Below are 14,314 nucleotides of genomic sequence, written 5' to 3'. Positions count from 1 at the left end.
CCCCGAGGAAGCAGAGAGCATAAATTCCTCTCGGAGCTGGGAACACCTCCAGATGCAGAGCCTGAATTAAGCCCCATTTCCAGCTGATTTTCTGCCACCACAGCAGGATGACAAACGGACAGCGGGTCTGTGCACGGGCCCAGCAGACAGGGAAGCGCCAGGCGTCCGCGCGTCTCGTGCGCACTGGGAAGGTTTCATTTTCCTCCTCAATTTTAATTCATCAGTGAAAAGGCCCAGAGCAGATGCTGTCGGCTGCTGCAGCCACACAGCCCTGATGAACCCCCGTGTGTCTGACAGGGATAGGAGGGAAGGTCGCTCGCAGACACGAGCGGAGCAGAGCCAGCGGCTCCCGGATCAGAGAGACGCCGGCGCTCGCTGCGTAACAAGGTCCCTCATCTGCACACTCGCTCCTGCTCTGGACCAGCTGCACCCCCCTCACAGGGCTCCTGTTCCAGCCGCGCGTGCCCGGGGACTCGCTCTCAAGGATGAAACGTTCCTTATCTCCGTTAGCACCAGGTTTTCCACCTACCATTTAATTTTGCGTGTGCTGTCGGTTCTGCTCGGGGTGGGCAGCTGCAAGATGGGGGAATCCAGTGGCCGCTTCCACGCAGTGACACCACAGAGACCCCGGTGGCACCACGGCCACCGTGATCGGAGCTTGGCGTGTGCGTTGTCGTCCCTGGATGCCGATCTGCCAGGCAGCAGAGATGAGTCCGCGGAGCTGGAGGTCGCAGTGAAGCTCCGAAGAGCTGGATGAGAGGTTGGAAGGGTCAGGGGGGCCCAGCCACAGCAGTGGCACCTCCCGGGAGTTGCCCTGACCGGGGCCCCAGGAGGACCCAAACCCTGTGGGGCAGCCGAGAGGATCCGCTCGCCATGGCTGGGGCACAGGGACCGTCCCCGGGGACACGGCCCCAGCCCGGCACCCACCAAGGACACCCAGAACCAAACCGAGACCGGTCAGTCCTCCGGCTGGCAACCGAGCGCCGCTCGCGTTCGCTCCGACACAACCAACACCCCGTGTTTTCTCTGGCTGGCAGAGCTGCCCAGCAACAGCTCCTTCCGCTGAAGGCATCCAGGGAAGAGAACCAAACCCAAACCCTGCCGCCGCTGAGGCGCTGAGGGTCGCCTCATCCGTTAATTTGAAATTCCCCTTCCCAAGGGTTCACGCGGGGGCACCCCGAGGCTCAGCACCCCCAGCTCTGCGGCACGGCGGCAGGTTTGCTCTCTGGTCCCTGGTGCCTGCGGCCGCTCTCGCCCCCGGGGCGGCCGGTCCCGCATCCCCACAAGCTGCGGGGCCGGGCCCGGAGCTCTCCCGAGGCCCATGAGCCAACGCTCGAAGCTGCAGCTGCCTGGGAGGGTGGATTGGGTTGTTCATCTCTCTGACGGGTGGAATAAACACCCTCCACATTGATACCGAGCTCATTTCTGATACTTGTTTAGAGACTTGACAATCCCTGTATAAAAGGATTTCCTTCCACAGCTGAAGTTTGACATTCCTGCATTATTAGATTATTTGCAAAGGTCTGCGTGCGCTGCAGGAAAACAATGCTGCCGACATCCAACATTACAACCTGCTCCTCCACAAATCATCCCGGGCGCAATAAGCCGCGGAGACAGCGCCCATTTGAAAACCCCCGACGTAGAGAAGCAGCCAGGGGAGGCGGCGGGGCAGGAGCGCGGGTGAGCGAACACAACCCAGCCACGCCGTAATAACAAAAAATAATTTGAAAAATAATAAATGAAGGAGGGAGACAAGCCCGGGAGAGGGAACCCTGTCCCAGACACACCAGCTGCGGGGTTCAGACTCCAGCACCGCCCCGGGCTCCTCACGCCGCTACCGGCACGGCCCTTCCCAGCGGCACGACTCAGGAGGGCACCGGCCCCGCGGCCGGGGGGATCCTGGGGCACGGACGGGCGGCGGTTCCATCCCCCTGCCCGGCTCGGGGACAGGCACAGCCCCGTGCCCCCGGCCCCCCCCACCCAGGGGAACCCTGGGGGTCCCGGCAGTGGGAACAGGGGCTTTGGGAGTCACGGGTCCCTGCCCAGAGCAGCCCCCGCGCGGGGAAGTTTAGCCAAAGCATAAAATTCAGAAGAAAATTACTTGAAAAGAATTATTTCTTCAGAGAACAATTCATGCCTATTTCCAGACCATAAACTCCTTCCTCCTCTGCAGAACCCACCATCAGGTTCCTGATGGAGGGAAGCGCTGTCAGAGGTGTCAATCATTTTGGCAACAGTTCCCTCTTTCCAAACCCTTGTTTTAAGGACCAAAAAATCAAATGTAAAAAAATAAAACCAACAAAACCCCCCCAAACCACAAAGCAACCACCCCTTCCCCCTCCAGATTATTTACTGCCATGTGAAAAATACCTTCCCTGAAACCCAGGTCTTAAAAGAAAAAAAATATTAAAAAAAAAATCAATAGTTTAAGTGACTTATTTGTGCTGCTGAAGGTTTGTTTCCCAGTTCCGACAGCGTCTCTCTGTGTTTAGTGCAGCCTGGGTGTCTCCACCGGGACGCCAAGCGATATTCCTCGGTGGGGATTTGCACTCATTTATCCCCGTTTCGAGGGGCTCAGCCGGGCACGGAGCTGGCGACGGATTCAGACACGCGGCGAGGCCGGTGCCCGTCTCCTGCGGCCGCAGGGAAGCGCCGCCAGCTCCTGCGGGAGGGACCCAGCCGGGATCTGACGCCTTCCCTGGTGCCAGCAGCCGCTCAGCACCCACCGCAGCGCTGGGGTAACCACCCCTCGGCCCCCTCCTCCCCGCACCGCCCTCCCCAGGACTCGGCCCAGCAGAGCCCGCGCTGGGCCTGGCCTGGGCAAACCCCACTGGGGCGAGTGGGGCACAGAGGAGCCCGATGGCCCCGCAAAGCGGGGGCTGCACCTCCCCGGCCCTCGCTGCTCTCCAAACCCCGCGCTGGGGCTCAGCAGCCTCATGCCCCCAGTACCCAAATGGATCAGTGCCCTTGCCCAGCCCAGATGCCCAGGTGATGGGCTCATATCCTGCCCCCCGGAGCAGCCGCTGCCCGCAGCTGCCCTCAGCCTGGGGCTCGCCCGGGGGAGCAGAGCCCCAACGCCGTGTCCCGGGGTCCCGCTGCCGAGGGAGGGGGAAGCGTTGGGCTCGTGGGGGCACAGGACAATGCTCCTGCTGCAGAACACCCTCCCCTCTCCCGTCTCTGAGAGAGCAAGTTTCCTACCTCCCCATCACCAGAGAGCCTCATCAATCATGTTCCCTCTAATTAACTTCTAATTTACCTCTTTAGTCAAATCTGTTTACAATCAGAGACAAGAAAACACGACCCAACAAGAGGTGCGGTGAAGATTGGTCTCTCTCCCTGCACGCTCCACTGCCTCCGTGCCGCAGCCCTGCCTGTCCCTGCAGTGTGGGCAGAGCACGGGCAGCAGCGGGTGCATGAGCCCCGTGTCCTGCCCAAAGCCCAGCGGGCGCTGCCCGGGGCCTGCGCCGCTCCCTCGCCCCACTCCCAGAACCCACATTTAGCCCAAGAGCCAACAGCGATGCTGCTGCCTCTGAACTTTAACCCAGGGTCAAAAAAATCAGAAGGGGTTAAACCAGGGAACAAACCCCACCCACCACAACCTCCAAATGCTTCGTTAAAATCTGTTATTAGCTCAACCCTTTAATCCTCCCCCAATTACAATAACGACGTTCTCCACAGCTGCTGAGCCTCGTGGTGCCCGTCCTCATACCTCCAAGGCTTCTCTGTGCTGCTCAACATTACGGCAAAAATGAGCTGGCCTGCAGCAGCACATTAAGCTGAATAATTATCTTAATTAATAACAGCGGGCCCAGGTGGGCATCCAGCCCATCCCACAGACCAAGGCAGGGCTCTGGCATCTCCCAGCAGCAGGGCTCGTGCTCGGGGCACAGCGGGGACCAAAGGTTCCCCCCTGCCCCAGGTACCGCCCCGACAAAATCTGCTTTGGAGAGGCAGCTCAGCTCCCGCCGGCCCAAACCGAGATCCTGATTTATTGGCCATCACCCTCTTCCAGTGCGTCTCCCTCTCCTCACCAAATCTCACAATTTATCCACCAAAAATATTCACGGAGCAGGGATTTATGCAGGCACAAGCACAGAGCAGCAGTGCAGGCCCAGAGGCCAGCCCGGGGGTAGGGGGGGTCCAGGGAGCGGGGGGAGGCAGGAGTGGGGGGCTCTGACCACCCCTCTGTGCCGGGGTGCTGGAGAGCAGGACCCCAGCGCAGCACCGCGGGTCCCCCACACCCACCATCAGCCCTTGGGGACGCTAAACGGGGCTTTTGTGCTTCACCAGAGTTTTGTACAAGATCACGGGTTTCGCCTGTCCCAGGCAGGGCCGGGAGCCATTTCCAGGCCTCCGGTACGCTGGGACGACCAGGCAGAGGATCCTGACTTGTGTGCAGTGGGGTTCCTCCCTCCTCAGGGAGTTTGGGACTCAGGAGGAGAGAACAGCTCATCACCCGCCGGCCACAGTTCATGACTCAGCAGCCCACCCTGCCAGGCGCAGGCAGCACCAGCGCCCAGGACGATGCTGAGCCCCAGTCCTCAGCACCAGTCCCCCCCCGTTCCAGACCCTTCTCCTGAGCTGGGACAGCACCAAGCACTGGCACCCGGAGTGACACTGAGACCCTTCTCTGCTGTGCCGGGAGCCCAGCGAACCCCCAGGGCCCCCCAGGGCCCCCCGCTTCTGGTTCCTTCACCTGGTCCCTCGGCACGAATGCACCCAGCACACGTTCGCTGGCACAACCCACCGTGGCAGCGACTGACACCGAGCAAATGCAAAAACCCAGAAGAGAACAACCCTGGAAGAACCCGGGGAGAGTCGTTAGAGCTCGGGCTCGTTTGCAGCCCCATGGCCGGGCTCTGTGAGCAGCTCTCAGCTGGCAGAGCAGCAGCACCCCACGAAATCACAGGGCACACACCACGTCAAATCACCAGTGCTTCAACACCGGTTCTTTCAGCCAACTACCCAGAGACTTAAAGGGTTTGGTGAAGCACTTTGAAGAGCTAATAAATTACGAAAGAAAAAAAAACAATCAAAGAAAAGCTGTCTTATACACGAGGAACATTCATTAGGAGCAGGCTGAGCTCCTCCAGCAGCACGCGGCCGGTCGCTTGAGCCGGGAACGATTCCCAGCCCAGTCTCCATGTTCAGGCACCCAGCGAAGGCACGAGGATGGAAACGGCAAAGGAGGAGACAATTCACCTTCCGAAAGAAAAACTCCAGCTGAAGCAGCAACACGGGCGAGGGGTTTTCACTCCCACCAGATGCTGCAGGAGGTTTCTGCCCCTCTGAGGGGCTGACTGGGAGCAGCGATCCTGCACTGCGCCCACACCAGCTCCCTACCCCCGCGCCAGGCGACTGCTCACGCCTGGGGCAAACACAACAGCAGGTTAAAGATGGTGTGTGCCCATTTCAAAAACTTACCGTGCACTCAAGCAGGTTACAGTACTATTTTCAAGACCCTCCCTGCTCTTTTCCCCCCGATGTGTGGCCCCGACTTCCCAGTCGAAGCCGTTTCTCGTTTATTAAGTCCCTCCCCTTTCTGCCCCAAACCCCCTCCTCACCCCCCCCCTCCAGTGTGGGAACAGCAGCTCATCTTCCAGGGGCAAAACCAGAGACCAGCCTCACCGGTGGTGTGGAAAGGGAACAATTCCCAGACTCAAGTGAAGTAAAAAGCTAAACACTTCTGAAAGATGAAGAACACCTTTAAGGAAGCAGGTTGAAAATAGAAGAAATTAGGAATTCAAACAAGTTCTGCGCCAAAAATGTGTTTTTGCAGCTTTTTGTAGCTGCTGAAACCATGACTTCCATGTTGATCCCCTGAACAACAGCGTTTGATGGCACCCAGGCCAGCAGTGCCTACGCAGTCATGACTGAAGGAAGCCTTTAAGCTTCCCTGACAATGCATTTTTCTTGGAGATAAAAAATGAATGCTGCCAGCATGCAAATCTCTCTAAATTAGGCAAGGCCCAGCTTGCTGGAGCTGTGATGTTTTGTGATGACAGTCATTAACTTTAGCAGAAGAAAAGAGGATGCAGGGAAATATTCTCAGCTACTTCTTGTCCCGGTTGGGAGTCACCGCTCGGCGAAGCGGCGGGGTCTGGCCCGCTGACACCGGGAGTTACACTGCGAGCACAGAAGGACGAGCTGCGGGGCTGTTCCACCGCGCTCGGCCGGGCGGGCGGAGGCAAAGCCCTCGGCCTTGCTGCAGCTCCCCCAGCACGGCCGCGGGCGCGGGGCTGTCCCTCCCCACGGGTGACATTCCTGCTGTGACACAAAGCCAGACTCCCCGTTCAGGAATCAGGACCCCGATGTCCTACAGAACGAGCGCAGCCGAGGCCTCGCGCCGACTGCGAAAGGAAGTCAGTGGAATTTGGGCATTTTCCTGCTTACTCACCTTCCCTCCTAGTTTTGAGCACAACCTGGAGGGCTGAGGGCTGACTGGCCCGGGCAGAACCTGCCCCTCATTCCGACCCACCTTTGGGAAGGTTTAGCAGGACCAGTTAATGTGGCTGATTCCCGCTCACCCTCTGCCACTGAAGAATGGCTGAACTGGACACACAGCGACGCCTCAGCCTCCCCAGTTTACGTCAGTACAGCGGATTTATGTTTTCATTAATGTATCAGGCTGGAATAACTGGCAAACAATCTCTTGAGCTACCAGGGCTCCTCTTTACCCTCCCTCTAACGCACAGACTGGTGTCTTGTTTCACACCCATCACTGCAGTTTGACTGGGGGGGGGGCAGGAAAAAAACAAAAAAAAAGGAAAAACCTTGAGCTGCCCTACTGCTTGGTATGTGGCTGCAATCCCACTCACAGCAGACTACTTCAATAAGAAACAAGGAATTAAAAAAAAGCAAACTATCTTTAATATCTCCAAAACCCCATTTAGAAGCAGTTTCACAGAAACATCACGTTCATCGTGCAATCAAGGCTGAAGGGCAGCAGGAGGAGGGAGAACCAGGCGCCGCGTCCTTGTGGGCAGACACGGAATTTGGCCCCCGAGTCCTCAGAAATTCTCCAGCAGATCCAGGATCCGCTTCTGCTCGCTCTCCCGAAACTCCTGGTTCTTCCCATCCCCGATGTTCTCCGCGTACTCTGCGGGGGGGAAAGCAAACAGACAACAGGCTTTGAGCGAGACACTAATGAACGAAGGGCAACTCCTCTTGCAGATACTGCAGCAGAATCTAAATCTGTGTCCACTGCAAACAACCCAACGGGAATTTATGCAAGGAGCAGCGATGGTTTTTCTCCCCACCCCCAGGGTTAAAGCTTTGCATAATAAACATCTACTGCCCCCTCGTTAGAAGCTGCTGTAGCAAACAGAGCCTGGAGCAGGAACACCCTGCTCCTCACCGAGCAGCTCAACCTGCCCAAGCAGACACCAGCGCCCAGGTACCACATTCTCAGGGTCAGAGGCGCCGCCTGTGCTCCTCCCAGCTGCTCCGTCAGCCCGGCAGAGCAGCCCACGAAATTCAGAGCAGTCCTGGACAACACGGGCTTCTCAGGTCCCTTTTAACACTGAGTATCGCCAGGGAAGGTCAGGCAGGGGCTGTTACACAACGGTTAAACATGCCCAACCCTGGCTTTAAGCTGCCTGTTGGATTTTTGTCAAGTAGAGACCAATTCCTCAGTCTACAGGTGCTTCTGACCCATACAGAAGAAAACACACCAGTTCAGATTTAACTACAAAAGCAACTCCTTGTCTTCAGGCAGACCCTGAGCAAGGTCTGGCCCATCCACACACACGGCCAAACACCATGGAACCAGAAATTCCCTCCGCAGCTCTCCGTCCTGACATTCCCCTAAAGCTGGCAGCTCTCCTTCCCGTCCCAGCTCCCTCCTTGCTGCCACCAGAACCTGCATATTCAAAGATGGTTTAAAAAGAAAAAATGAAAAGCAGGTTTTGAGCTGCGAAAGCAAGGAGCTGAACAAATCTTAGTAAATCAGGAGCAGACTGCCTGGTTAGACAGTGTTTTCCAGCCTCCGCCTTCTCGCATTCTTCCTCTTCTTCCTAAACAAACAGAACAGCTTGTATTCAAGCATCTGAATGGCAAGTTGCTGTAGAAAGTTTGCTTTAATATTTATACGTTCAGCACTGCTACATGCTTCTGAGCTCCATCAAAGCCTTTATTATAAGAGCACTGAAAAGAGTGAGGACAGGGAGAAGTTAGCTGATGTGGGAGTCTTCCCTCCTGCATGCACTCTCTCTCCACGTACAAGAAGCAGCATTCTTTGCCAGGGCCTCTGGGAGAAATCCTTTTAATATTTATAAACTGCTACAGTACCTGTAACGAGAGCAGGCGGGTAATGCTGAGGTTTGCTGCAAGTGAACCCGACCTCCTCGCTGTCCTGGAGAGGGGGACCAGCACAGGGCACTCTTCCCTCAGATGGAGAAGCTGCTCTCCACCGCACTTAACGAAGGCAGCAGCGAGCTAATAGATGTGTTGTAGCTCCCTACGCACTAATTGCACCAGGGCAAGGCCCCGGCAGCGCGGCGTCAGCTCTGCTGCGTTTGCTCGCCTCAGCATGGGGCTGCGCCACCGGCCTTGGCAGGAGCCAAACCCCACCGCAGCCCAGCCGGCGTCACCCTCCCCGGAGGAAGCGCCTGCTGAGGCCAGAGCTTAGGCCAGAGCTTAGCCCGGGTGCCCCGTCCCCTTCGCGCAGCACCAGAGCCTCCTGCCAGCAGCCATGGCCCCACGGGGAGCTGGCGGAGGAGCCGGCTCCGTCCCCAGCGAGCCCTCCCCGAGCTCCGTCAACGCGCCTCTGAAACAGCTGCCACCACCACAACTGCCTGTCGGGCACCACTGCACTGCCTGCCGCTGCCACCACCGCTCCGGGGCCCGGCGCCAGGGCAGCGGGGTCCCAGGCAGCCCCGGCTGCAGGCAGAGCTCCGCAGGCAGCGGGGTCCCAGGCAGCCCCGGCTGCAGGCAGAGCTCCGCAGGCAGCGGGGTCCCAGGCAGCCCCGGCTGCAGGCAGAGCTCTGCAGGCAGCGGGGTCCCAGGCAGCCCTGGCTGCAGGCAGAGCTCCGCAGGCAGCGGGGTCCCAGGCAGCCCCGGCTGCAGGCAGAGCTCCGCAGGCAGCGGGCACGCGGCCGGCCCCAGCCGTAGCTCCGAGCAGCGCCAGAGCGCTCCAACACACAGCTCAAGCAGGGACACTGCCGAGTGCCGCTCATGACACAGCCCTTCTATTGTCCCAGTGAGATCTCTCAGACAAAAGCAAGCCACAAATTCCTCTAATCTTGGCCAAAAGCTCAGCATTTTTTCCTTCTAAATATTTAGGCTTCATAAAACTAAAATCCCAGTAACTCCCAAGGCAGACTGTTTGCTGGGTTACCAACAGTTGCTAATGCTAATTTGAAGAGACCAGAGAAAACTCCCAGAACCAGGCTTAAAAAAAAAAAGTATCTCCCACTGAGGTTTTATGTATTTACTATTTTATTTAAAATTCCACCACTTCAGTGAGACAGCAAAAAAATCAAATGTAAGCTCCCCCTGCCAACAGTTAAACAGAGCTTACACATTGCTGTAGCTACACAAAGAGAAAGGACCTAAGATTGGTTTCTGCTTCATTAGACAAAATACAATGGTTACGGAACAGTAAAAATCAATAGGGGAATATTGAAGCTTGTAATGGATATTGGAAGCCATAAAGCCTGCACATGCCGAGGGACCACAGCCCAGATCCGGCCCCTCGTAACATCCCTGCCTCTGCTTTCTGATTACCTGTGCTCACAGGTTTGGTTTATGACTGTCAACAGGCAGCTCACCTTCCCGGCTCCCGGAATCACCTTCCCCTAAACCAGAAGTTTAACCAGGCGCCACATCTGGGTGTGTCTGGGAGGGCTCTGGGTGCCCAGGGCTGGCCTCGTGGCTGCGCAGGGACGGGCCCAGGGCCCAGCAGCGCTGCCTGAGAGGCCTCTGCCCCGCGCCGTGCCCTGCCGGAGAGACGGAGCCCAGGAGCTGCCCCGGACACAGACCCCACTGGCTGTCACAGAGACCAGTCTCCATCCCAAAACATCCCCCCAGCCACGGCGCACACCGTGAGCCGCTTTCTTCCGAAGGATAAACTCACTGTCCCATCGCAGGTAACGCTTGAGCTTCAGGAACAGGGAACTGCGGGAGGACTGGTCAGTCCCCAGAAACGCATTTCATGAGCCTCGGTTGTTCCCAGCCCCCCCCCCCCCCCCCTTGAAAGCCCTACCACAGGAAAACAGCCTCACTTCCTCACTTGCATCATAAGTAATTCTGAGCAACCCCAAGGGATCCATCAGCTGTCAGGTTGCCAGAGAAACATGGAGAATATGTAGGCCATAAAAATCAAACTAAAAACTAAGCACCTAATTAGTATGCAAAAATAGAAAATAAAAACTGAACAAGAGCAAAACACTGAACAAAAAGTAAAAATAAACCAGCCCTCATCTGTCCTGAGAGCAAGTTGGAAAGTGGCCTGGAGACATCTGAGCCAAGGCTCGAGGCTCCCGACCGTCCCGGCATTTGGGAGAGCCCCACAGTTCAGACCCCAGCTACATTCTGGAAGGGTCCCGCTGGCCCCAGCGCCCCCGAGGCACAACCGACGTACCCCAACAGGCGAGTTCAACCCACCGGCCCCCCCGGAGGGGCAGGCACTTGTCCTGGTGTCACTGGTAAAAGCTGCTGCATCTACACTGACAACATACTTGGACTTAGGTGTGTAACTACTGAAAAACTGTAAAATGCCACCAGCACAGACTGCAGAGAAGCTCAGCGCCACTCCTGCCCCGCAGGAATCTTCTGGGCCCCGCTGGAGTATTTCACAAGGGCCCATCAACAAACTTGTTTCTAAGGTCATTGACACTTGGGATGCCAAAAGTCCCTAAAACCAGCACGTGTAAGAGTTGGGGAGAGCTGAAGAGAGCGCCCCAAATACTGTGTCCACACCACACGTGGCCCCTCCAGGCAGAGAACGCATTACCACCAAGGACCGACCCTGCTGGACAATCCACAGCTTGGGAGATGTGATAAAACCACCGAGAAAGTTTCACAGTGCAAGTCACTGTCTGTGAAGGAAAGAATCGGATGAAATTTTTATGCAGCTGCCCTCCAACTCAGCTTAGTATGTAAATCAACAAACCAAAGACAGGAAGGTGAGGGGTGTAAATCCAGCGAGGTGTGCAGACAAATCCCTGCGGCCCAGGTCAAGCGTGGGAAGCTGAAAGCGGACGTGTGCCACGCTCTAAGTTGGAAACGGACAGATTGGAGGCAGGAATTTTCAAGTATCATAATTAAATGAGGAAAAGACATCCTATCAGTCCCCTCTGCTCATCAGCAGGCATTAACTTGCACTTGCTGGCAAAGGACAAGGGCCAAAGAGAGCCCACAGCTGCGGGTAATCTCACACTGTCACAAAATCACTCTTAACTTCATCCTACCAGCCACCCTTCTGATCCCCTTCTTTCCTACATGTGGGAAGGGAGAAAACCGACAGGATCTGCAAGAAAAAAGCTGCCAGTACCTGCCAGTGCTGAGAAGGGGAAGAAAAGGCCAGGAGCACGTCACTGTTATTCCCAAAGCAAGCAGAGACATCGAAACAACCACCCACAGCCCCGTACCCCCGGAGATGCTGCCAACCCTCCTTTCTCTCCAGAAGAGAAAGACACTCCTCAGCCCTCACCGAAAACAGCGCAGCCCCCCGGGAGCAGACACGTCCCGCCCAACCCTCTGCTGAGCAAGGAGGCACCTCCCGTGGGCAGCGCCCAGCTGAGCCTGGCAGCTCCGAGCGAGGCTCCCTCCTCCTCCTCCTCCCCAGTTCAACCAGCTGCTTCTGCTGAAGGACAGCAGGCTACGGACGAGAGGCACAGCTCAAATAGCACTGCTCTAATTCAACATAAGCATTAAAAATAACAAGCAGTACTTTAAAACTGGGATTGCAAATCACAACAGCTACATTTTAAAGCTACAGAGGATACTTTAATGCAATAATCCATATTAATCTGACACTAAGAACAAGACAAATACACCATGGATACTAATATGGTGCAGATGGTAAAGTGCAGGGCCATGTTAATGAAAGATGAGACTCCACTATTCTTCCCTCTAGCATGCATCTACACTTCCCTTAAATATTTACTCTAGTGTTAATGTCGGCAGCGAGTTCCAGCCAGTCTGTAGCTGGTGACAGCGCAAAGCAATGATGCTCCATGACAGCAGCCAACAGCCCATGTCCTGACGCCGAGGCAGAGGGTGTCTCCTCCCAGCGGGGTCCAGCCCTGCCCGCGCTCAGAGCCCCGCTCAGCGGCTGCGTGAGGATGCTCGTGAGGCCAAGGAGAAGCACACGTGAAGGCCCATCCAACAAAGCAATAACCAAGCTGTCCCCAGCAGAGATGAGACACAGGCATGGGAATATCTCAACTCACCCTTCAGGATGTGTCGAACAATTTTAATGGAGCTGCCTCTCATGTTCAGAATCTGATGGACTCTCTGACGAATCTGATGGGAGATGTGAAAGAGAAGAAAATAATCTTCAGTACAACACAAAACCATGCACAACCCCGCGTTTTCCCACTCTGAGGGAAGAGCAGAAACCCTGCGCACCACAAACCCCAGGTGAGCCTCGCCAGCCCACGGCCCCAGAGCGCCGCTCGGAAACCCTCAGGAGGGCGTGTGGCTCGGGCACACGTGGCCACGGACCACACTCACAGACCCCGAGGTAGCCACACCGGCGGCAAGGCAGCACTCTGCATGGCTCAGAAGTCACCTGCTGTAGCCGGTGCCTTTGTGAGACCATCAAGAGGAGGTTCCCTTCCACCGCTCTCAGCAGCGGCGTAAATCGGGCTGTTCCATTGCACCCCGTGACCCCGCTCGTGGCAGACTGTGTGAATTCAGTGACAACAATCACTAACGCCCCCCTAACTGCTGTAACGCCATGAAGCTGTACCGACACAAACACAGCGAGCGGGTTTCCTCCCAAAAAAAGGAATCAAAGAGATTATTCAACGAGGAAGCGTTTGCAAGGATTTAGAGTCTTGTTTGTATCATGGATGGAAACACAGATGATCTGCCAACCTTGCATATAGCTTTACCTGGGGAACATTGGCATTGCAGATCTCTGCCATGATGTAACAAATGAGCTGTAGAACAAAGAGACCAGCATCCAGGCGACGCAGATAGAATTCGTCTTCCATGTCATCATCTATTATCTCGCCCCGACGCACCATGTCCTGTAAAGCAACACAAAGAAAAGGTGTGATGATTGCCTCTCAAAATACTTCCCATTAGCAGTGGCAAAATGTTGGTGATATTTGTCGTTTCTTAAGAAATATTTTGCTCCCCAAAACAGTAACATCCATATATTCCTTGCCAAAGAAGAAATACTTTTAATAATTCATTTAAATTCAAAAAACATTTCATTCAGTTTTGAACAAGGTTTTGCTTTTGCTGGTTGTGAAGTGTGTCCATCTGCAAATTAAAATTTTAATTTAAACATACAAATTACATTTCTAAATTGAGCGATTAGGGACTGTGAATATGGAACAAACCAGTGTATCTATTATTTATAAGTTCTTTGTCAAAATGGAACAAAAAACCTGCTTTTACTGGCCGTTTGAGGGTGCTGTTAAGCAGTGCAGAACATGACTCCAGCAGACTCAAAGACCTATCAGGCTTCCAACTTCATTATCGACTGATGAACAAGAGAACAGGTCCCAAAACTCTGCCCCAGGGCAGCTCTGGCACACCCAGCCATGCTCCTGCGGGGATCCTGGCGAGGCCCTTACAGACCACCGGGGACGGGTTCCTCCTGCGCACGGCTCCACTGGCCGGAGTGGCCCAGAGGGAGGCCAGAGGCGGCCGGGCCACCCGCCCTGCCCGGGCAGAGCCGCTGCTCCAGAGCACGGGCAGAGGCAGCGCGGCCCGAGCAGCCCCCGGGGAAGGCCGGCCGCGTCCCCCGGCTGGCCCTGTCACCCCTTCTCAGCGAGACCGACAGCCCGAAGGAACTGATGTCACGTGTGACCTTTTGCATTTTGGGGTTTGTTTTTTGGTTTAGTTCTTAAATAAAGGAAGCAGCTTGTCAGACCCTGCTAGCTCACTGCAGCTTGCGTGATTTATTATGCAGCCGGCTGGCAGGTGGGCACACGCCAGCGGAGCAATATTTTCTCATTAGAGCCGTCACCAGCGAGAGCACTGTACCTGTGATGCTCGACAAGAACCGCTTCCTCGGGGCACACGTGCTCCAGGCAAACACACGCAAGGTCACCAGCACCAAAGCTGACTTAGGCTACCAAATCTTCCTGTTCCACCAAGCCAAGGCCTCACATCTAATAGAGGTAGAGTCTTT

At 55.8% G+C, this 14,314-nt stretch overlaps 1 protein-coding gene across 2 annotated transcripts in view; it reads right to left on the bottom strand.

Annotated features, from left to right (window-relative positions):
• Positions 1-6,847: 6,847 nt before the first annotated feature.
• CTNNBL1 (catenin beta like 1) overlaps positions 6,848-14,314 on the bottom strand; it is a 55,230-nt gene continuing 47,763 nt past the window's right edge. For both annotated transcript variants that reach the window (XM_074842928.1, XM_074842927.1), the window contains 3 exons: positions 13,062-13,199; positions 12,396-12,468; positions 6,848-7,099 (listed from right to left, as the gene is read on the bottom strand). In XM_074842928.1, the coding sequence (XP_074699029.1) occupies positions 7,011-7,099; positions 12,396-12,468; positions 13,062-13,199 (300 nt within the window). In that variant the 3' untranslated portion in view covers positions 6,848-7,010. The remainder of the gene's footprint in view (positions 7,100-12,395; positions 12,469-13,061; positions 13,200-14,314) is intronic.

The sequence above is a fragment of the Strix aluco genome, chromosome 17 (genome assembly GCF_031877795.1).
Source record: "Strix aluco isolate bStrAlu1 chromosome 17, bStrAlu1.hap1, whole genome shotgun sequence".
NCBI classification, from domain to species: domain Eukaryota; kingdom Metazoa; phylum Chordata; class Aves; order Strigiformes; family Strigidae; genus Strix; species Strix aluco.
The sequence above is the reverse complement of the archived record's forward strand: the minus strand, read 5'-3'. Positions and strand labels throughout refer to the sequence as shown.